Here is a 24,536-nt window from a genome sequence, read left to right as displayed (position 1 = left end):
CCTAAGGAATTTGCACTTAAGAGCTGTGTTCCATGGAGAAGTGAAAAACATTTTTTTTTGCCTTGTTTCTTGGAAGGAGTTTTAGCAAGCATTTCATAGAAATATGAAATACTGAATTAAATGTGACAGCACACAAAATGAAAGCAGTAACCTGAAATCAGCTCACTGCATCTTAGTTCTACCACTGCAAAACAGGTGGCCCACGCTACCAAAACTCACAAAGATTATGGAACTTCCTCCATTTGTCAAATGTTCATATCCATCCCTAAAGATTTTTTTTTTATTGAGGATAAAGCTCTATAGCTTTCTTCAGCTTCAAATATAACAAAACTCTTTCACTCCATGTCTTAGATTTCAATAGAATTTCTAAATACTCTGGATTTTTTATTCTGCAATTGAAATTTCAATTAAGTCCTCTCTGTAAAGAGTTTAGTGAACAAGTTATTAAATGCATTAAGTAACTCTTTTAAGTTGCAAGAGCAATTAAACTTCTAAATATGTCTAACTTGTAACAAGGTCAAAGCTTAGACAGCAGGGGGAATTGGTACTCATGCACTGCTATCTACCAAGTGGTTAGGGCAAAGCAAACCTGTATTTCATCCAGCCTCCAATCAAACAAAACTCTAACTACAGATCTTATCAGCAATATTGCTGTGACCTTATTGGTCACAGAATATGGGGGAAGGGTGGGAGGAAAAAAAATAGAAAATAAAAATTCAAATAAGCAGGCCCTCGAGAAAAATACTCTTTCCCAACTGCTTCAAAACTATTGAGCCCCTTGCCTGGCCAGCATGGCTCAGTGTTTGAGCATCGAGCTATGAATCTGGAGGTCACAGTTCGATTCCCGGTCAAGGCACCTGCCCGGGTTGTGGGCTCAAGAGGCAACCGATCGATGATTCTCTCTCATCTTTGATGTTTCTATCTCTCCTTGTCCCTCTCTCTTACTCTCTGAAATCAATAAAAATATATATTAAAAAAAAACAATCATTGAGCCCCTCAGCCCTACCCCAAATCACTACAAAATAAGACTATGAGGGACTCAAAATGGACAAAACAGTACTGTGCACCACAGTGGCCCCAGCTATAGACCACACCTCTCTCCCTTGGGCTAGCAATCATTTAAGCAGAAAGGGAGTGGAAGGAGTCCCCTTTTGAGAACCTAACTTGTGTAGAGAATACCATGTAACTGTGCTATAGCAGTTCTTTTCATCTGACAATAAACTATTGTTCTATTCATTTGTGCCTCTGTTGAGTTTTCTGGAGATATGAAGAGGGAATCAATGCTGGATATTCTTGAGAAAATAGGTCTAAAAGTTATCAGTATCACACTGTCCTCGAAAGGAAGCATTTGCAGGTAATTAACATGCCATGCTCTTCTGTCTGTACTCTGAACTCACACATGAAACCCACCCAATTAAGTCACCCAACTTAACTCAGGTCCGTAGTTTCTGGTAAAAAATTTTAAAAGGCTCAGAAAGAACCAACATCCAGAATGAATTCTTATTTGTCATAAATCCTCAGCTACAGATGCATACAAAGGATCAAGGCAAGTCTAAAAACAATACAGAAGCAATTCAGGATGAATTTTACCCTGTTTCAAATGTCTTCAGGGAGGACAAGCTAAAGGTAGAGTGGTATGGGATCATTCCCCTACTGCCTCCTCCTCCAACTCCACCACCACCACCACTGCAGCCACTACACTCCAAGACACCACCATCTTCTCTTATCGTCACACTTCAAATGCCCCCTGGCTGATTTCTTAGAGAAACTCATCATCCTCTGTGTTGCAGCCAGAGTGATCTTTTAAAAGTGTAAATCTGATCATACTCTACCACTTACTTATATGTTGTTTGATTTTTAACAAATTATTCAGGGCAAATTACTCAACCTCTTCATGCCTCAGTTTCCTCATCTGTAAAATAGGATGTAGTTCTAGGGCTGTTATGAGAATAATGAGCTAATCTTTTTAAAGAACTTAGAACAGTAAGCATCACAAGAACTAAATAAGTAGCTATTATTATTTCACCACTCATCCACCCTTCTGTCTTAAAATCATCTCAATGGTTTTCCTGTGCTCTGAAGCTAAAGTTCAACCTCATTAATATGACCTATAACGGCTCCACATGACCCAACTCCACCTGCTCACTAGCTGCATCTCAAGTCACTTTCCTCCTCACTGGGCTTCTTTCAGTTTCTAAAGGGGCAATCCTCCCTACTGCAACACTTTTGCAGCTATGGGTGCATTACCTGAGCTTTTCTCTCCCACACTGCATTTGGCTAATTCTTGTGCATCTCTCTGATCTGTTTAAATGACCCTTCCTTAGGGACCACTACTTTGATCTTGCAGTCCACATTAGATATCCATGTTATGCTCCCTTGTAGCACCCTGTGCAAGCACTGAAACACACAAATAATAATGTCACTACTCTGTGGTACCTGCTTAATGCCTGTGCCTTTTAGAATGTAAAGTCCATGTTCCTCTTACTCATTGATTTATCCTCAGTGCTTGGCATAGAACCTGATACAGAGGAGTAATAAATATGTATCAAATTTTTAAAAAGCCCTCCTTTCACTCATTCTCCCTGTCTTGTCACTTCTATCTGGAGGTGAAGAAGAGAAAATAATAGTAAGGTGCCATAGCATGGATTCCATGTCACCTTCCCTCTCCTCATTCATCCCTTTCCTCTCTTCTTACACCTTCCTCCTTTCTATCACCCTTTGCAGCTGTCCCTTCATTCCTCCCTCTTCTAAGGTTTCCTCTCTCCTCCATCTCCTTCCAGTTGGCCACCACCCAACCAATCATTGTGAGACCTCGCTCTTCACTACAAACTGCCTGTAAGGAAAAGCACTGTTTACATTAAAATCAGAGGTATGATAAGAATGTGGTGGGCACTGTATTATTGCAGGGAACAGAATTTCAGTATCTTCAAAGAAGGAGCATAAACAATTCTATCCACAAAGATAATTTTTTATTGCTGCTTCTTGATTACCACTTGGCTCACCTCCCAAACATGTCACACCACTGTAAACATAGTCCTTATTTAGGGTTGCAGAAAGAAGCAGGGTTGTGTCACATGCAGAAATAGCCCAGGATGTTTAAGTGGAAAGAGCATAGCATTTGAACATTGAGAACTTTGGTTTGGGACCAGCACCCTTGGCAATTCTGTTAACTGTGTGACTCTGAACAAGTCATTTAACCTCTCTGAATTTCAGTTTCCTCACCTACTATATAGAGGTGATAACAACACCTGTTTCACAGGGTTGTTAGTAATCAAATGAACTACGAGGTCTAACATTTCAATTAATTTTTCTTTCAAGTCTCACCAATAACAGTCAAAAATAACAAAAAGTAATGATCTAAACATAAAATTTTTATAACCCTTAGTGAGATGTTTACCTCATGAAATAGTATTAACTACTTTATTAATTTCACTATTTTTATTTCACATTTTGTACCTATAACTTGCCTTTTTCTCTTGTCATATTACCATTTTCACTGTCTTTGAAATAGTTTTATGTCTGGTCTCAACGTTCAACTGGTTACTGTACACTTCTATAACTTCCTAAGAAGGATTTTATCCAGTCCTGTTGGTTAAATACATTCAAATTTAATAACATTTCCCTAACCAGATTATAACTAACTACTTATATTTACTTTAAGTTTCTTATTCCTATTTATATATATTTAAACTTTGGTACATGAAGAGCAAGCAAAGTTTTTTACCCTGTTTCAAATGGCAAAGCTTCTACTCTGTAATAATAGTAGAAATGCTCTCAAGATCCACTCTAGTTCCAAAATATAAATGAGCTAACTAAATACCTTATATACATGGAGCTTTTATAGGCACATTATAACTTCTAATCAAAATAATTGGGCATAGTTCCACTTGTGTTAAAGGCTCACAAAATAAATTTTAAAACACAGCGTCCAGTTCATATAACTGAAATTTTTCTAAAATTATAATAATGTTAATATTTTTATAATTTCATTTATACTATTGGTTATACTTCTAGTCATACCTTTTTGTTCACTATGAAGTCAATTTCAACATATAGAAATAACATGATATGCATAATTTTCAATGTGATAGCTTTAGTGTGGAAACATTAAATTTCACTCACAAAAATGGGTTCCTATTTTTCAATATAAATAAGAATTTTGAATTCTAAAATATCAGTTTTAAAGTATATAATTTATTGTCATGTTTATCATTAATACCTGTGACCACAGTCTACTAATCACCAACAGGGCTTTCATCAACCTTGAATAATAAACTCAAAAATACTATTTCTTGTTCATATTTTTAAAAAATGATCAACCTTCCTATCATCTATCATACATTCACTTCTACCTAATCACATACCTGTTGTTCTTTCTACACATCCTTTAACCACTTGAACACTAGCATTATTAAAATAATATGTTATTATAACTATTTTAAAATACTGGAGAATTCTCCATTAATCTAATATGGTATAGTGATGATCCTACTGGCAATTAGGTAGATTGATGCTTTACTTCTATTAAACCCTCTTTGGTTTTAAAAACATCACTATTTTGATTTACTCTTACAACCTCTCAAATTAAAATAAAACACCTTCTAGTCTACCTGAATAGATTATATTAGCTTAAAGGATTACATTACACTAGTCTAAAAAATTTAAATTTTACCTTATAGCCTATTGTCTTCCTATAATAAAGAATTTCTTTTTCCAGGAACTCAAATAAACGTGGTGGGAAAAATTGAAAATCCTGAACATTTGGCTGTTTTGAAGGTCGTGGAGCCTGTGGGGGGGAAAACGCATGATATATATATACACACACACACACACACACATATATGTATATGTATATATATACATACATATATATACATATGCATATATGTATATACATATATATACATATATATACATATTTTTTTCAGTACATAAGGTGAACATATTTACCTTTTACTATTTTTTTATATATAGAAAAATAAATACAATGAAATCCATTTATATGTCTGGGCCATATCAAGTACTTTTCTGTATTATTGTTATATTTTAGGGACTATGATTTAGCACTAATAGAAATAAATCTGATTCAAGATCAGGTTACAAAAGAATTCTTCTGTAGGACATAAAAACTGGCCTCATACTGTTTTCTTTTACCTTTGGAACCTTTGGCTCACTGACACGTAAAGCCTCTCTAAAGTAGGCATCCACTGCGTAGTTTGCTTTGCGTTCTCGTTTAGGAGGTTCAATCCATTCCACCATCCCGGGCTATACACAACAAACAAAAATGAGTAGTTTAATTACTCCAAACCGTTTTATAAAAATCAAGCACATCAAGGTTGCAGAAGCATGAGAAAACCAGAGCCCTTAGGAAGAACCAAAATTTGCTTTTTTATGTCACAAGAATGCATCCCAAGTGCCAAAACCTTGCCCTAAGGTGCAAAGATGGTTTTCTTTTTCTTTTTCTTTTTTTAAAGTAAGTTTAAAACTTGATTCTTCCTTAGCAATTGAGAAGAAATTGCACAATCTGGTTAGTTTTTGATGCCTAATAAATAAATCCAGGGTGGGGTAAAAGTAGGTTTACACTTGTGATTATTCAAAACATAGAGTTTATTCTTGTATTATTGCTTAATTATTATATTACTTTCCATACGAACAACTGTAAACCTACTTTTTCCCCACCCTGTAGTATCTACTAGAGAAAGAAGACTCACATTGATTCTGGTGACTCTGTTAAGTGTATGAAATAGAAAACAACTGAAAGGGGTAAATGATGAGTATCAATAATGACAGCACATATCACTTAAAATCAAGATAATTTTTTTTAATGAGACTTCTTGATAAGGTAGCTGTGGAAAAAGTCAGTGAAATCAGAATGACCTGAATGTGAAACCAGGTTCTGCCGCTTTACCAGTTGTATAACTTTGGAGAAATTATTTTTTCCATCTGTAACATGCAAATAATAATACCTACCTTAACGATTAAATGTGAATGTATATGTGAAAGCATTAGGTAAACTGTCAAGAGATCAATGTAAGTTATTATTTTTTAAATATATTTCTTTATTGATTTCAGAGAGGAAGGGAGAAGGAGAGATAGATAGAAACATCAATGATGAGACAGAATCATTGATTGGCTGGCTCCTGCACGCCCCCTACTGAGGATTGAGCCCACAACCCAGGCATGTGCCCCTGGCCGGAATGGAACCTGGGACCCTTCAGTCCACAGGCTGATGCTCTATCCACTGAGCCAATCTGGCTAGGGCTGTAAGTTATTATTAAGCATCCAAAGTGGGGTAAACAGTGATTTGGTAGTTTTACAAAACTTCACCCCAATATCAGCTAGAAAATACATTTTAAAAATAAGCAGACAATAAACGTTCTGGAATCTATAGGAATGGTTTTCTTGTTCAGACATTTTTCTTGAGTTCATAGTGCCTAGCCTAGTGCCTTTACACAAAAGAGGCCATTAATCTATAATTAATGGTCCCACTCCAATCTTATCTAAGGGTTGAGTTCCAACTTTGGTATCATATTTAAAGAGTGGATGATATACTCAGATTACAGGCTCAATCCCCAGTGTGGGGGCATGCAGGAGGTAGCTGATCAATGATTCTCATCATTGATGTTTCTATCTCTTTCTCCCTATCCCTTCCTCTCTAAATCAATAAAAATATATATTTTTTAAATAAAGAGTGGATGATAAACTAAGATGACTAGGATGGTTAGAGATCTACAAACTCGGTGTCTAAAGAAGTAAAGACTAAAGAGACATAATGGTGGCATCCACATAAGTAAAAGTCTATCAAACAGGAAAGAATACAGTTCTTCATTGATTCGTAAGATTAAAAACAACATGGGCAATCACAGGAAAGTAGACTTCCACTCAATATAATTTAATATGTCTTAAGTACCTACTGTATTATTTGCAAGTCAGTGTCACAGGTACACAAATGAATAAAATAATCTCTTCCATTACGAAGCTTATAAATCAAACTAGAGGCCCAATGCATGAAATTCATGCAAGGGGCTTAGTCCTCGCAGCCACAGCGGCTTGCCTTGGCCCTTGCAGCCCCGACTTCATCCAGAAGGTCATCCGGAAGGACATCCAGAAGGTCGTTTGGCTGTCTGGTCTAATTAGTATATTACACTTTTATTATTATAGGAAAGAAATTTTCTGAGAACCAGAGAATATAAAACAATGAAATGAATTATCCTGAGAAGAGTAGAATTCCCAACATGACCACATTCTCAGGCTGGATAACTATCATCTATATCATAAAAGGCCTGTGGTCATGACGCCATAACGGTGGAATGACCAAACAACGGGTCACCAGGAAGTGCATGGAGCAACTCTTGTGGGCCGGGACTCACAGCTCACGCAGCGAGGCGGGGCTCATGCGGGGCTGGAGGGGCTGGCAGGGCTGGCGTAGCAGAGGTGGGTCCTGTGGCTCACTGCAGGGCAGGTCTGGGGTCCCGCGGCTTGCGCAGGGCGGGTCTGGGTCTTGCAAGATTTCATGCACTGGGCCTCTAGTAGATACTATAATGGGCCTTCTTAATTACAAAAAAGATTAGAGTAACTAACCTTAAGGTCTCTTTTAACTCTAGACTTACGAGATATGGATAATATAATATGAATTTATATAAAATGAGAAATACCCTGAGCAGTGAAATGAGTTTTGTTTTTCTTCCCCTCAGATGGATTAATGTGGGATAATAGTAATATTTTATAAATAACCAATATTTTATTTGTCTCAATTGGGGTAAAAAATAAATCAATAATAATTTCCATTAACTCTCTAAAAGTAATGTATTTGATCATTTAAACTATACTTTTTTGAAGGTATAGGTACCCAAATTTGAAATAAGCATTAAATACCAATTCCTGAACTTTTAAAAACAGAATAAATCATGCTGAATTAGTTTGTTTCAGAAAGCAGTACATTTAATACAAACTTATTCAGATTAATTTATTCAGTATCAATGTCAGTCATTATGACTTAATCTACCAGGTATAGTTGTAAAGTACTGCAAGTGGTTCAACAAATCATAAATGAAAATCTACCGCACTGTATAACTCCCATGATTTACGTATAAACAACATTCTTGCAAGTTTTTGATTCCTTCAAACGATAGTATGAACCTATTTTAAGAACCTATCCAGGAAATATGAAAAGACAGAAATAAAATATAATCTCAACTCAAATACTCAGAAAAAATCTGATTCGTCAGACATTTAATTATAAAAATATATCATCATCATCATTACTAAAACTTCTCTTTATCTGTATATCATTAGTCTGCTAGAATTAGAAACACAGGAAAACCAGTTATATTAGAAACAGACAAGTACTTTACTAAGTCTAATTTACCTCTAAGAATGTAGTAAGAAGCTCCAATGATATCTAGACTCTTCACTGTAATATTTTTCCACTTTGTAAAACACTCCTAATATCAGTAAGCCCATGGGAATAACTATAAAATTTATAAAATTAACATCACATAATGAGATCTAGAAAGCATATTAGGGAGGCAATTTCCAGCCTGTGCATGTAGACCTTCACCTCTCTCTCATCACAATAAAATGTAAATAGTCAGAATTAAGGTTATAAATATAACTAGATAGATTTAAGTCAAGACACTAAAAACTAACTGAAATAATGAATGCAACAAAGCATTGTAAGCATACTAGTTGTACTGCAAACTAAAATGGCTTGTCTCATTTTTTCTGTAAAGTCAATATCCAAGAATAAGGTTTTTTTATTTTTTTATTGATTAAGGTATTACATCTGTGTCCTTATCCCCCCCCCCATTGCCCCCACCCCACTCCCGTTCATGCCCTCACCCCCCTGGTGTCTATGTCCATTGGTTAGGCTTATATGTATGCATACAAGTCCTTTGCTTGACCTCTACCCCTTACCCCCACCCTCCTCTACCTTCCCTCTGAGGTTTGAGCATCTGATCGATGCTTCTCTATCTCTGGATCTGTTTTTGTTCATCAGTTTATGTTGTTAATTATAATCCACAAGAATAATTTTTTTTAATAAAATTCACTTCTGAAGTTAAAAAATATAACAGCTTTATAAAACCATTTGAGCAACAAAATAATGATAGAATTGTATTAAAACTCAAAAATAAAATAACTTCCCTGGCCAGTGTGGCTCCATAGAGCAACGGCCTGGGCACTGAAAGGTTGTGGGTTCGATTCCCAGTCAAGAGCATGTACCTGGGTTGCAGGTTCAATCCCCAGACCCGGTTGTGGCGCCTGTGGGAGGCAACCAATCAATGTGTCTCTCTCACATTAATGTCTCTCTCTCTCTCTCTCTCTCTCTCTCTCTCTCTCTCTCTCTCTCTCCGCCCTCACTTCCACTCTCTCTAAAAAAAAAATCTATGAAAAAAAATATCCTCACTCCTCTAGTAAGGATTAAAATTTTTTTAAATCAATGGAAAACATATTCTTGGGTGAAAATTAACAAAAATATAAATAAATAAAAATAAGAATCCATGAGCCCATGTTGATATAAATAAATAACTGAGTATATAAATAAATGGGAAGGGACAGTTCTTCCTTACAACAAAAATCTCATTAATAAATGTAGATTTAGTAATGAAGAAAAATTTTTAAAATTACCATTAGGCAAACACTACAGTAATAACTGCTGTAGGCAAACTCCACCAATAGATGCTAAAATCAGTGAGTAAAAGTTTGAGGAATATCTTCCCCCAAGATATTTATCAATTACAAAGGGGAAAATGGTTATCCTGCAGTGGAGAAACCCAGCAGACATCACTTCAGCTAAGTGATAAAGGTTAACATCCCAGTAGTAAGATATAGCGGCATCACATGTTCCCTGATATGATGTATTGAGAAGGACATGGAATCCCTTCCATTGTATTCTTGCCAAAAATGCATAAGTTTCCATTAAAACACAAGAAAATGTTGGACAAACCCAAAAAGAGAGACAAACTACAAAATAACTGACCAATACTCTTCAAAAGTGTCAAGGTCATGAAAGACAAAGAAAAACAGAACTATCACAGATTAGAAGAGACATAGCAAGAAAAACATAATGTGGGTCAAGAATATGAGAAGACAAGCCACAGCTTGGGAGAAAATATTTGCAAAAGACATATCTGATAAAGGACTATTATCCAAAATATACAAAGAACTCTTAATACTCAACAATAAGAAAATAAAGAACCTGATTAAAAATGGGCAAAAGACCTGAATAGTAACCTCCCCAGAGAAGATATACAGATGGCAAATAAGCAAATGAAAAGATGCTCTACATCATATGTCATCAAGGAAATGCAAATTAAAACAAGATACCACTAAATACATATTAGAATGGCAAAAATCCAGAATACTGACAATATGAAATGCTGGTAAGGATGCATAGCAACAGGAACCCTCATTCATTGCTCATGGAAATTCAAAATGGTACAGCCACTTTGGAAGACAAGTTGTCAGTTTCTCATCAAATTAAACATACACTTACTATACAATCCATCAACCATGCTCCTTAGTATAAACCCATAGGAGTTGAAAATGTATGTCCACACAAATCTTTGCACCTGGCTGTTTATAGTAGCTTTTTTTCACAACTGCCAAATATGAAAACAACCAGCATGTTTAGGTGAATGGATAAATAAACTTTTCAACATCCGGACACTGGAATATTACTCAACACTAAAAGAAATGAGCTATCAAGTCATGAAAAGTCATGGACAGAGCTTAAATGCATATTGGTCAGTGAAAGAAGCCAATATAAAAAGGTTACATACTGTGTGATTCCAAATATATGATGTTCCAGAAAAGGCAAAAAAAAATATGGAGAAAGTACAAAGATCAGTTGTTGCAGGGGTTGAGGGGAGGGAGGGATTGATAGGCAGAGCACAGAGGATCTTTAGGGCAGTAAAACTATTCAGTATGATACTGTAATGGGGGATACAGGTCATTACACATTTATCTAAACCCATACAATGTACAAACCAAGAGTGAACCCTAATGTAAACGATGGTCTTTGGGTGATGATGATATGTCAGTGTAGGTTTGATGGTATCAAACATACCATTATTGTGGGGGATGTTGATAATGAGGGAAGCTGTGTTTGTGTGGGGGTAGGAGGAATATGGGAACTCTATTGTCTGCTCAATTTTGGTGTGAACCTAAAACTGTTCTTTAAAAAAAGCTCTCTTTTTTATTCAATTACAGTTTACATTTAGTATTATTTTGTATTAGTTTCAGGTGTTTAGCATTGTGGTTAGACAATAATATACTTTACAAAGTGTTCCCCCTGATATTTCCAATATCCATGTGGCACCATACACAGTTATTACAATATTATTGACTATATTTCCTATGCTGTACTTCATATCCCCATGACCTAGAGGGTATTATGCCAAGTGAAATAAGTCAGTCAGAGGAAGACAAATACCATATGATTTCAGTTACATGTGGAATCTAAAGAACAATGTAAACAAACAAAATAGAAGCAAACTCACCAATACTGAGAATAGACTGATGGCTGCCAGAGCGGAGGGGCGGGGGGGAATGAGTGAAAAAGGTGAAGGGATTTATAAGTACAGATTGGTAGTTACAAAATGAAGCTGTTTTTCAAAATTGCAATGTGGAATCCTGGACTACATCCCCTGTTGATTTCCTAGATTTGATCATTGTACTATAATAATGTAAGTTGTTAAAATTAAGGAAATCTGAGTGAAGGATATATGTGAACTGTACACTATTTTTTTCACAATAAAGTCTAAAGTCATTTCAAAATAAAAAGTTTTAAAATTTACAGTCACAATTCAATTAAACAAAATAAATAAAACTCCCATTTCTTCAAAAGATTCTTGCTATACGTAAGGCATTATTTCATAAATGAGAACACCTTACGAAGTCCTTCTATCATTTAAGTAACTATGTGTTAATAATATTATCACTAATATGTTTAGTACTAAGTGCTAAGTACATTGTTCTAATTACATTATGAATATTAACTCATTTAACCTCAGAATCATTCTAGGATATTACTATAACCTCCATTTGACAGGTGAGAAAACTGGGTACCCAAAGTCACTTAGTGATAGAGTTGGGATTTCAGCTTCAGAATCCAGGAACTCAACGGCACTCCCACAGTGTTGCTCAAAAACAAAAGTAGTAGTCATAAAAGCAACAGCAGCAAAAATGATGATGACAATAATGGTAATAACAAACCAGTAAAATATATTAAAGGTGGCCCTTTCATGAGATCTTCTGACTTACATCAAATTTCACTGTGCAACAGAGTATTGTATTAGGTAAGTACCAGCGATTTTTATAATTGTTATGGGGAGAAATGATCATTTGAGAGTCTAAGGGTTGGGGATAAAAAGTTACCTTCTGTTTTTCTCTATAATCTTCTCCTTCAAACTTGTACAAACTTTGTTCAGTGTCCATTCTAAAATTTCTCAGAGAAGACTCTCCCATTTTCTGCAAGCGTTCATTCATCTCTGCAGTCTACATTTGAAAGCATTGAAATTAGAAAATCATCACTGAATACTTATAAATATCTGAGTATACTCTATGTTTTTAAAAAGTCAAGTTTTGACACAAAATACCCAATCTGTTAACTTTTAAGGTAAGGATGTAATGCTGACATCAAACTTGAATATAAATTTAACTTGCCCCAAGTATTTTAAATACTTACCGTAAATGGTTCTTCCAAAGTATTCTTCAATTAGGCTTTCTTTAAAATATTTTATCATTGAAGATATAACCATATTATATTTTCTATTGCAAAATTTTAATGGGACAAATAGCTAGTACTAAAATACAGGAAAACTTGGATTAAACAATTGGCATACTAACATAAGATTGCTCAAAATTCAAGATAATATCTGATACATGAAAAGATTCTCAACATCACTAATCATCAGGGAAATGCAAATTAAAACTACAATGAGTATCACCTCACACCTGTCAGGATGGCTATCATCAATAAATTATCAAGCAACAAGTAATGGATAGGATGTGGATAAAAGGGAACCCTTGTGCATTGTTGGTGGAAATGTCAACTGGTACAGTCACTATGGAAAACAGTATGGAGGTTCCTCAAAAAAAATTACAAATAACACTACTATACTATCCAGCAATTACATTTCTGGTTATTTATTTGAAGCAAAGACAATAACTCGAAAAGATATCTGCATCCCTCATGTTCAATGCAGCATTATTTACAGTACTCAAGACATGGAAATGACCTAAGTGTCCATTGATATATGAATGGATATAAAATATATGGTGTATATGTATACAATGGAATATTACTCAGACATAAAAAAGAAGGAAATCCTGCCATATGCAACACTTGGATGCACCTTGAGGGCATTATGCTAAGTGAATAAGTCAGACAGAGAATGACAAATACCATGTGATATGTGGAATCTAAAAAAAAAAAAAACCTCATCAATACAGAGAATAGATTGGTGGTTGCCAGAGGCAGGGTGTGGAGTCAGTTATAAAATAAGTAAGTCCTGGAGATATAATGTGAATAAACAAAAAAATGGTCTGAAAAGTAAATTCTACAAACTTACAGAAAATATAGCAAATAGTGAACATGGAAAAATACCCCATGGGGATGGAATCAGCAAAATCCAGACTGTGAGCAACTCAAAAGGGAAATAACACAGTTTCTACACCACATAAATTAAAAGGAAAATAATACATAAAAAAGGGAGAACTACAGATTTTTAAAAATACAGATGACATATCAACCAATGGCAATGTGTGGACATTATGTGTATTCGAATTTAAAGAAACTTTTTTAAAAAGTATAGCTACTTGTGAAACAATTAGAAAATTTAATACTAACTGGATATTTGATATTATTAATGATTTATTGGGAGTTTTCAGGTAGTACAATTCTATAATTATTATGTTTTTAGAAAGCATTCTTACATTTTATTTTTTAACTTTTTATTTTTTTATATATTTAATTTATTGGGGTAACATCCTATATAATAAAAGCCTAGGTGGTGTTGCGTGACATCATAACAAGATGGCTGCCACAAGATGGCCATTCTCACATCGTCACAAGATGGCTGCCACAAGATGGCCACCACAAGATGGCCATCACAAGATGGCTGGCAGGGGAGGGCAGTTGGGGGCAACCAGGCCTGCAGGGGAGAGCAGTTGGGGGCGACCAGGCTGGCAGGGGAGGGCAATTGGGGGCGATATCAGGCCAGCAGGGGAGGGCAGTTGGGGGCCATCAGGCTAGCAGGGGAGGGCAGTTGGGGGTGATCAGGACAGCAGGGGAGTGGTTAGGGGACAATCAGGCTGGCAGGCAGAAGCCAAGGGACAATCAGGCAGGCAGGCGAGCAGTTAGGAGCCAGCAGTCCCGGATTGTGAGAGGTATGTCTGACTGCCGGGATTGGGCCTAAACCAGAAGTCAGACATCCCCCAAGGGGTCCCAGATTGGAGAGGGTGCAGGCCTGGCTGACGGACACCCCCCTCCCCATGCACGGATTTTGTGCACTGGGCCTCTAGTTGGTTAATAAATTATATAGATACTAGAGGCCTGGTGCATGAAAATTCATGCACTGGAGGGGGCGTCCCTCAGCCCGGCCTGCCTTCTCTCACAGTCCAGGAGCCCTCAGGGGCGGGAGGTGACCTGGTGATCAGGGGAAGGTGACGCCCCATCATACCTCTGCTGCCGCCACTGCCGATAGCACAAACCTCGGCTGGCCGTGGTTACCTGAGCCTTGGGTGACCCTGGGCAGCTGGGCAGCCACCATTCAAGGCTTGCCTGCCCCTCGGGCCAGCCCTGGGCAGATGGGGTGCTGAGAGACTGGGTAACTCCAGAGGCAGGCGTGCAGCTGTGGGCGCTGCCATCTTTGAGGGCGTGGCAGTCAATTAGCATATTCCCTCCTTATTGGCTGTGGGTGCCACCATATTTGAGGGCGGGGCAATCAATTAGCATATTCCCTCCTTATTGGCTGTGGGCACCACCATCTTTGCGACCTTGTGAGGGTCAATTAGCATATTCCCTCTTCATTAGATAGGATCAGGTGTACAATTCTATCATACCTCAGCTGTATATTGTATTGTGTGTTCACCACCACAAGTCAAGTCTTCCTCCATCACCATTTATTCTCCCTAAACCCTCTTCTACCTCCTCCCATCCCCTCCCCATTCCTTCTGGTAATCACCATACTGTTGTCTGTGTCTATGAGGAGTTTTTTTTCTTTGCTTAATCCCTTCGGCTTTTTCATCCGGCCCCCCTACCCTCCTCCCCTCTGACAGCTATCAGTCTGTTCTCTGTATTTAGCCTGTTTCTATTTTGTTTTTTAGTTTATTTTGTTCATTAGATTCTACATATAAGTGAAATCATAGTACTGGCTTCTTTCACTTAACATAAAGCTATGGAACATTAATACAATGGAATACTACTCAGTCATAAAAAATGAAGGAAATCTTACCATTTGTGAAAGCATGGATGGATCTGTCTACTTTTGCTTATGTTTAAAATTATCCAAAATAATTTCTGGCAAAAAGCAAATTCAACACAAAACCACAATATTCTGCAACAGCTTATTATATATACCTTAACAAATAATGCTTTAATATTTCATGAAATGTTCAGAAAAGATTTTCAGTTAACAAAATTTATCAGCAATTTTTAATCCAGTGCAAAAAATATAGTCCTGATATATGTGATTAAACACAAAATTTATTTTGTTTTTATACCAACTTTATTTTCAACAATCATATAGTATAAGGTCACTCAATGTTAAACTCTGGTTCATAGTCTTTCTTAAACTAAAGAAACCTAAACTACCCCAGGATATAAATCTACAAATTCTTAGAGAGGACATGAGGTTTAAAACATGTATTTGAAACAACAGGACATGAGGTTTAAAACATGTATTTGAAACAACACAAGTACAGAGAGCATGTTGATGTATGTTGATTTCAAAACAATCCATCGTGAAAACAAAATGCCATTTTAACTAACCTTCTTTTCCCCTCTTTCCAGAAGAGTTGTAATGTCTTCATCTGTCAGCTCACTTTCCTTAGAAGCAAAAACATGAGTGGCTCCATGACGTATCATTTGCAACATTTCCTCTTTGGCCAGCTTGTTAGACTGTTGGTCAATGAGTCTTCCTAATAGCAAAAATAAAAGTTATATATATTCTACTATATTCCAGAGAAAGCATGACATAACAGTTCTAATAAGACACCACTACATTTATCCATAAGTAAAGCTTTATAAGAACAAAAATTTGTGAGCTTTAAAGTTATTTTTAATTAACAGCCCTACAAGTTTTTCTTCTATCATACCTTCTATTTCAACATGAATTTCCTTCTGTAAAATTCAGCTAAAGCTCAGAAGAACAGAAACATTTTTTCAAGTACAGACTTCACTTTTTAAATCAAATTTTTCTGTATGGAAAGACACCCTCAAGTACCTGTTTTAAAAACATTTTAACTCAACATTTTGTCTGTCAAAAGACATAACATTGACATTTGGCTATAAGCTATTAATGTTTAACTAGCTTATAGTGAATGCAAGGCTTTAGCATTATGTTTTAAAAACTGACATTTTTCACTCACTAAGCTTGCACATTTTGGTCAACTTTCACTAAAGGTAATCTCCTTTGAAGAAAGATGCATGTACTTTTGAGAAAAAAAAACACCTAATTAAGTTTATACATATAAATACCTTGTTGTATAACAATTGAGTCAAGTCTCAGTTTTATCTCAGCTCTTTCTACAATCCTTTCTTCAACAGTATTGTCGGTGATGAGACGGAACACACGTACTGGCTTCTTCTGACCAATACGATGTGCTCGATCCTAATAGAAAAAAAATATATTATAAGATTTTGGTACTCTGGATAAAAGGTAATATAGCCACCATCTGCTATAAAAATCTGAAACTAAAATTAGTTCCTAACCTCTCTATACCTACGAATTTTGAAAAAAGCATAATGACTATAAAAGGTAAAGCCCTACCATATGACCTACCAAGTCCACTTCTGGATATTTATCAAAGAAAACAAAAATACTAATTCAAAAAGAAATATGGACCCCTATGTTCACTGCAGCATTATTTACAATAGCCAAGATATGGAAGCAACCTAGGTGCCCATCAATCGATTAGATGAGTGGATAAAGATGTGGCATATAGTTTTTTTTTCAATGAAATATTACACAGCCATAAAAAATGAACTCTTGCCACTTGCAACAACACAGATAGATCTAGAGGGCATTTTTCTAAGTGAAATGAGTTAGAGAAATACATTTATATATTTCACTTATATGTGAAATCTAAAAAACAAAACATAAATGGACTCAGATACAGAAAACAAACTAATGGTGACAGAGGGGGGATGAGCAATAAGATGAAGGGGATTCCGCAACACAAACTTTCAGTTATAAAATAAATCACGACGATATAATGTACAGCATAAGTAATGCTAGGGGCCAGGAGCACAAAATTCACGCACTGGGGAGAGGTCCCTCAGCCCAACCTGCCCCCTCTCACATACTGGAAGCCCTCAGGGGATGTCCTACTGACGGCTTAGGCCCGCTCCCTATTGGGAGCGGGCCTAAGCCGCAGTCTGGCCTCCCTTTTTGGGAGGCAACCGGGCTGGTCAGAGATAGGCACCAGCCCCATCACCCCACTGCTGCAGACACTGCCAGTCACCGCAGCCACCAAGGTGTTTTCATCAACACAGACTCCAGTCCTTTCACCATAAAAAAATGACAACTTCCTTTAGGCATTTTCAAGACCTGTCTTTCATAGGATATGACATTTCTTTCTTTTTTTTTATCCTCACCTGAGGATGTTTCCATTGACTTTTAGAGAATGTGGAAGAGAAAGGGAAAGACAGAGAGAAACATCAAAGTGAGAGGAACACTTTGATTGGTTGCCTCCTGCATGAGCCCTGATCTGGGCCCGGCCAGGGAGAAGCCTGCAACCTAGGTACATGCCTTTGATCAGAATCGAACCCCGACCCTGCTGTCTGCAGGCCGAGGCATTAGCCACTGAGTCAAACTGGCTAGGGCAGGATATGACATTTCTTAGCCCTCCAGCAGTGGACCCTCATTTTTTTCTCCAGGAGTGTGGTGGAAAAGCCCTAGATCACCTTTTTGGATTCTTATACCCAAGATACTAAGAATATTACCAGTGGCATACAGGGAGCTTAGCCAATGAGCGGTCAGAAAAGGTGTTTCCTCTGTAGTTTACACCTATCACTTCTGATCTCCGGCTCCACCCCTGACGAGGCCTAAAGCCTCGGGCCTGGGTAGGGGTCCCCCAGCTCCCTCTGATCACTGGCTCCACCCCTGCCCAGGCCCCAAGCCTCTGGCTGAGGTTTAGGGCCTGGGCAGGGGCCCCCAGCTCCCTCCGATTGCTGGCTCCACCCCTGACCAGCTCCCTCTGATCGCTGGCTCCACCCCTGCCAAGGCCTAAAGCCTTGGGGCCTGGGCAGGGGACCCCCAGCTCCCTCTGATGGCCAGCTCCACTCCTGCCCAGGAGCTCCCTGGCTCAGGCCCTTCCCAGGTTGCTCAGGACCCACACGGGGCCTACCTCAGAGTGACCTGGGTGCTGAGAAAGTTCCCAGGACCCAGGCTGCTGGCGCCTATGTATGCAAATTAACCTCCATCTTTGTTGGGTTAATTTGTATACTCACTCTGATTGGCTGTGGGCATAGCGGAGGTACGGTCAATTTACATGTTTGTCTATTATTAGGTATGATGATAGTCATCATTATAGCTTTGTGGACTTACCATGCTGGTCACTTCATAGGGTATACAAATGTTGAATCACTTTATTGTATACCTGAGACTAATATAATACTACATGCCAACTATATAAAAACTAGGGGGAGCTGAACGCTTCTTGACTAAGTTACTAAATAATTTTTAACCCACTAAATCCTAACACCTTCCACATGAGCAAGGACTTTTGTAAGTAAGGGACAAAGTAGTTAACAAGTGTTGCTATGGTAGCAAAAGTCAGCTTTATCTCATCATTGAAACAGTTCCTTCTGCTTGCTAAGGCAATTCAGGAATCTGTAGGAGAGTCATAAAAATTAATCAGATACTAATATCCTTACTGTATATTGGTCTAGAATTGGTCCTATGGTTTATAGTTGGTAAAGCTGACAAGTGGCAAGTTCTGATATTAAAACATCTAGGGGTAGTCGTTTTTAAAACACAGAAGCTGCTAGAGCAAGTAGGTGAAGGGAGGATGGTAGTTGAGAAAAAAAAATTATCAAAGAAACATAGTTCAAAACAGCTCCTGTACTAAATATAAAAATACCAGAGCCCAGTTACACTTTCAACACTGAAAGAGAATGCAACATCCCTACACATATTTTAAATTTCAAACTCAAATCAGTAAATTGTGAAACAGCTGTACTCTAACAATTTTATGGAAATAAAGGTTATAATCAATAAGTTTTCCATTTCAGTAACACTGTAACTTACTTGGCTTGCTCCTACTTAGTTATATCAAACAGGTAGTTTGGTACCATGCTAAAATAACAATTATGCCAAAGTATATTGATTATCAAATGTCCCAATGGTCAATATTTTCAATTCTCTATCATAAAAGAAAATGAAAGACTTCTGCCCTAACCGGCATGGCTCAGTGGATAGAGCATTGGCCTGCGGACTGAAGGGTCCTGGGTTCGATTCCAGTCAAGGGCATGTACCTTGGTTGTGGGCACATCCCCGGTAGGGGGTGTGCAGGAGGCAGCTGATCGATGTTTCTCTCTCATAGATGTTTGTAACTCTCTATCCCTCACCCTTCCTCTCTGTAAAAAATCAATAAAATATATATTTTTTTAAATGAAAGACTTCTAAGCTATGCCTCACTGGCATATGACTTCCAAAGACAGTCAGTTATTCCATAACTTACTGGGATTTTGAATGAATAACTCTTTTGAATCTTTTTACTTCTGAAATTGTATTTCTATATCTTAAGATGTGTCATATTGACAGAAGTTGTAGCTCTAGTTCAATAAATGACACCATGATGAAAGATAAGAGAAATAGCTCCCTGAAAAAAAATTTTAAGGTAGAACAGTTTCTGATATTGTCCTTAGGAAACAAATGTTTTCCTGGAATATTTTCCTTTGTTACCTTTTTACCTTCTCGCCCCAAATGTTTTATTACAAAAGTTAAAATCGCACCTCTCCCAATTTCAGTACTAAGGATTTTAATATATTTAATTGGTAAGCAGAATAATATTAAGAGACTTTTAACCCTCTTCATTAAAACATGCATGTGTCCTCTTCAAGACTTTTCTTTTTCATGATAAAAAGCCAAAAATCGACACTCAAATGCTATATAGTTAGATTTGGGTATGTTTATTTTCATTTCCTTTGTTTGTTTTTGCAGTTAGCACAATTGAAATATTGTTTATTTTCCAGAAGAATCTATTTTAGCATCTACAAAAACTCCCCAAAATTATTGTTACCCTTTTATCATAAATTGTCTTTGTGCTATATAAATAACAACAGTATTCTGAGCGAAAAAAAATTTCTGACATCATTAAAGATTACTAACCATAGCTTGTAGATCAACCTGTGGATTCCAGTCTGAATCATATAGTATAACCACATCAGCACTGGCCAAGTTAATTCCGAGACCTCCAGCCCTGGTACTCAGCATAAAGATGAATTTGCTGCTATTAGGAGCATTAAAAGCCTCTATTGCTTCCTTTTTTTAAATTGACACAGAAGAGGCAAGAGAAAGAGAGAAAAATCAGATTATATTACCTTAAAAATAATTTTAACATGCAGACTCAAAACCCCACTTCATAATATTCTCCCACCTTCTAAAATATAAACATTTAGCTATCTATATACTGTACTGTGTGAGTTGCTGTAGGAAGTATATTGCATAAAATTCCTAATCTTTATGAGAGTACATCAATAGAGTCCAACTTAGAACACTCATATAAACAAATTTAACTAAGCCAGTAATAAATCATTTGAATTATTTTAAAACAATAATAGTGAAAATGTTTTAACTAAGTGAGGAACAAAGGGGACAAAATGTCAGATATGTCAACTTCATTCCCATTAGTCTATGATGAATTAATAAGGAAGGTATAGTTTAGGAGATCAGCCAAGAAAGAAAAAGTTTTAGAAATGGGAATGAGAGCAACAGATATAGGGGAAGGTAAGTAGATTTATTTTGATAACCTAGAAGTAATGAGGAAAATCAGGAAGGTAATCAAGGGATATTTAGTAAAGAGCTTTAAAAATTAATGGAATGTTAATATCCTTACTATATAAAGATCTCATACAAATTAATTAGAAAAAAATACTAAGACCCCAAAAGAAAAAATGAGCCAAAAAAAACACAGACAATACACAGAAAAACAATCACAAATGGCTAATAAACACAAGAATAATGTTCAATCCACTAGTAATCAAATAAATACAAATTAAAACATAATACCATTGTTTGAAGATTTTAAAAAAATGATAATACTCAATGTTGACGAGGGGGGCGGTGAGACGGGCACTCTCATACATTGCTGCTGGGAGTGTAAATTGGTACAACCTTTCTGGAAAGCAATTTGGCAATATGCATCAAGAGTCTTAAAAATATTCATACCCTTTGACCCAGTAATTCCACTTCTAGGAAATTATCCTAAGGAAATAATCAGAGACGTGCACAAAGATTTATGTATAACGACTTTCACCTTACCATTATTTATAAATAGTGAAAAATTTGAAACGACCTAAATGATCAACAATAGGGGATAAATTATTCATAGTACATCCATAAGATGAAATATTACACTAAAATTATTTTTACAATGACTTTTTTACTGATACAGGAAAGTACAATTTGATGTTGAGTAAAAAGTATCAGGATACTGAACTTTATATATAATGTACATAGTATAACAATTATAATCTTTTAATGTATATTTTACATATACTCATACTTATATATTTAATATATACATGACTATATACATTAAAAGATTGACCAGAAATACTTTTCTTTTCCAAATTTCCTTCAGCAATCGAATATTACTGTTATAATCACAAAATATAGGCAGTTACACTTTTCATGAATGGAATGGCATGGTCAAAAGTTGCAGGCAGAAAAGGTGACTCCCACTGCCAGTCAGTATAGCATGTAGAAAGGGCAGTATAGAAAGCAGCATGGTGTAGTGAGAGGCAATTTGGTGTAGAGGAAATAGCAAAAACCTGGGCGTGAATCATAATTCTACCATTTATTACATATGTGGATCTGAGCAAGCATTTAACCTCTCTGAGACACAGTTTCAAGTACAGAAAAATTTACCAATACTTTACTGGGCTGCTGGACGAATTCAATTGGAACTATAAGTTGCCTAGCTTATAGTAGTAGTTGCTTGACAAATGTTAGTCCCTTTCCCTATAAAAGTGAGGATGCCAATTAAGTGCACATTACAGGAACTGAGTCAGAGGATGACCAAAGACTTAGCTGAATTTAACTGTATCAATGGAGAAAGGGCAAATCTGTAAGCTGTTGCGAACGAATTCTTCATTATCAGCTGGGAAATGATTAAAGTAAGGAATCAAATATGGTCTTCCCCTTCTTATTGGGAAAATAATAAAAATGATTGAAATGATTGTGTGGACAACAACATAATGAAAAAGCAAGGTATTTCCAAAAAATAAAAAATGATCAGCTCTGACTTTGCTGTATCTAAAGTCAATATATGCAATTTAAAGCCTCTGGAGGGAGAACAGTATTTGAAATTTTAAGAAAACAGAAGAATTTGGGCATAATTAGGTAACATCTATGATGTTTATGAGGAGGGAGATCAGCTAGAAATGCAAATTGGCTAGTTGAAGTCAGAAAGCATCTACTCTTCTGCCTTAGTATCATCTTTATTCCAGGAAGCAGGGTCATTATGAATGGTACTATATGGTCTATGCTTAAAGTGGATTTGGAGAAACCCATTCTCAAGAATAAATCGGCAAAAGCCCAATAAACCTTCAAGTTACCATTTCAGAAAGAGTAAAATACTATAGAGCAGGGGACAGTGTAAGCTTTCAAATGTCCTACTATTGTAAATGTTACTGCAAGTGTTTCCCCAAAGTGGGCAGCAGGTAAACCCTTAATATGAAAAGGACCTGTGTACCTATCCTATGCTCTAGCCAGGCTTCAATGCAACATACAAGGGACAGAGGGCCCGCCACAGCTATGGAGGGAGAAGGCCATGTGCTGAGTTTTTGTGACCTAAGAAGGGGCCCCAAAGCTGAGAGGTAAAAAGGATTGTGTGCAATCTCATGACATGCGCTATAAACTGCACCACACAATTTAAAAACTGCATTCATACCTATTATATCCAATGGTCCTCACAACGTTGTCAGATAAAAGAAGCCTAGGTATTAATATTACCCTTATAATACAGTTAAAGATACTGAGGCTCAGAGAATTAAATGGCTTGCACACACTACAAAGTGGTGGAGTTGGTGCTAAAATTCAGGTCTTCTGAAACCAAGTTCAATGCATTTTCCACTATACCATGAAATCACGATCTTTGCCCAGAGCATGAGTACAGACTTAAAACAGAGGCCAAAGACAGAGTCCTGAAGGATCACAGAAAAGAGAAGATAAATTAGCAAAGCCCTCCCCAAAAAGTGCTTTAAAATGTTTAAAATACATTAGACCCATGACATTCGTGAGGAATAATCTAAGACCTAGAAGAATTTCCAAATATGAGAAAAATACTGGATGCTAAGTAGGCTTCCTCACTAACTAAATGACTCTTTTCTGCATACCAAACTTTTAGTATTCCAAGATCCAAATGTATGATCAGCACCTATACCTATGTTATCCCATTTCAGTTTTACAAAATCTCTGTAAGATTGAGATTATTCCCTTTACAAATTACTGTTTCTTGAGTCTTTAGGGTTGCTCATAAAGTGGAAAAATCTCAATGTTAAACTCCACGAATGGTGAGGGTCTACTGTAGGAGGCAAATCAATAAAAGAAAATGACATTAAAATCAGAAGTCAAAGAGTTAGCTGAGAAGCAGTTAGTAATCAAAAGGTCAGAGATAGCAATGGTTAGAGGAGGTAAAGATGCAATAGTGTAGTATCCTTTAGATAAGTGAGAATGTCTTTGAAGACCTTGAAAAGAATGATTGGTAAAGAGTCAGTGTAATGGAAGCCAAATTGAAAATCTCAGAGAGAGAGAGGAGTGGCAGTGAGAAATTCAATGCATCTAGCTACAAAAAAAGGTCAAAGTTCAAAACTCCTTAATGATGAAAACATGGCTTAATTGAACTCTAAATTTTGAAGTCTTTATTTTCTCATCCTTACCTCTCTTTCTTCATGTGGGGTTTGTCCATCCAATCGACAATACTCATAACCACGCCACATACAATAATCCTCCAAAATGTCCAGCAAGCGAATCATCTGGCTAAAAATGAGGACCCTTGAACCTACAACATTTTACCAAAAAAAGCAAGTTATTCAGCTTGTGTAAAACTAACTTGAAAGTTACAAAAATAAAAGTATCATATGA

The 24,536-nt window shown here is 36.6% G+C and overlaps 1 protein-coding gene across 1 annotated transcript in view; it reads right to left on the bottom strand.

Annotated features, from left to right (window-relative positions):
• Window positions 1–24,536, bottom strand: part of SMARCA1 (SWI/SNF related, matrix associated, actin dependent regulator of chromatin, subfamily a, member 1) — an 81,924-nt gene that overhangs the window by 27,277 nt on the left and 30,111 nt on the right. Inside the window, exons 12-19 of the mRNA XM_008153909.3 lie at window positions 24,332–24,453; window positions 21,618–21,653; window positions 20,559–20,711; window positions 16,703–16,835; window positions 15,995–16,143; window positions 12,379–12,498; window positions 5,155–5,265; window positions 4,673–4,786 (exon numbers count right to left, since the gene is read on the bottom strand). Coding sequence (XP_008152131.2) covers window positions 4,673–4,786; window positions 5,155–5,265; window positions 12,379–12,498; window positions 15,995–16,143; window positions 16,703–16,835; window positions 20,559–20,711; window positions 21,618–21,653; window positions 24,332–24,453 — 938 coding nt within the window. The remainder of the gene's footprint in view (window positions 1–4,672; window positions 4,787–5,154; window positions 5,266–12,378; window positions 12,499–15,994; window positions 16,144–16,702; window positions 16,836–20,558; window positions 20,712–21,617; window positions 21,654–24,331; window positions 24,454–24,536) is intronic.

The sequence above is a fragment of the Eptesicus fuscus genome, chromosome 1 (assembly GCF_027574615.1).
Source record: "Eptesicus fuscus isolate TK198812 chromosome 1, DD_ASM_mEF_20220401, whole genome shotgun sequence".
Taxonomy (NCBI): Eukaryota; Metazoa; Chordata; class Mammalia; order Chiroptera; family Vespertilionidae; genus Eptesicus; species Eptesicus fuscus.
Note: the sequence above shows the minus strand (reverse complement) of the source record. Positions and strands in the feature narration are given on the sequence as shown.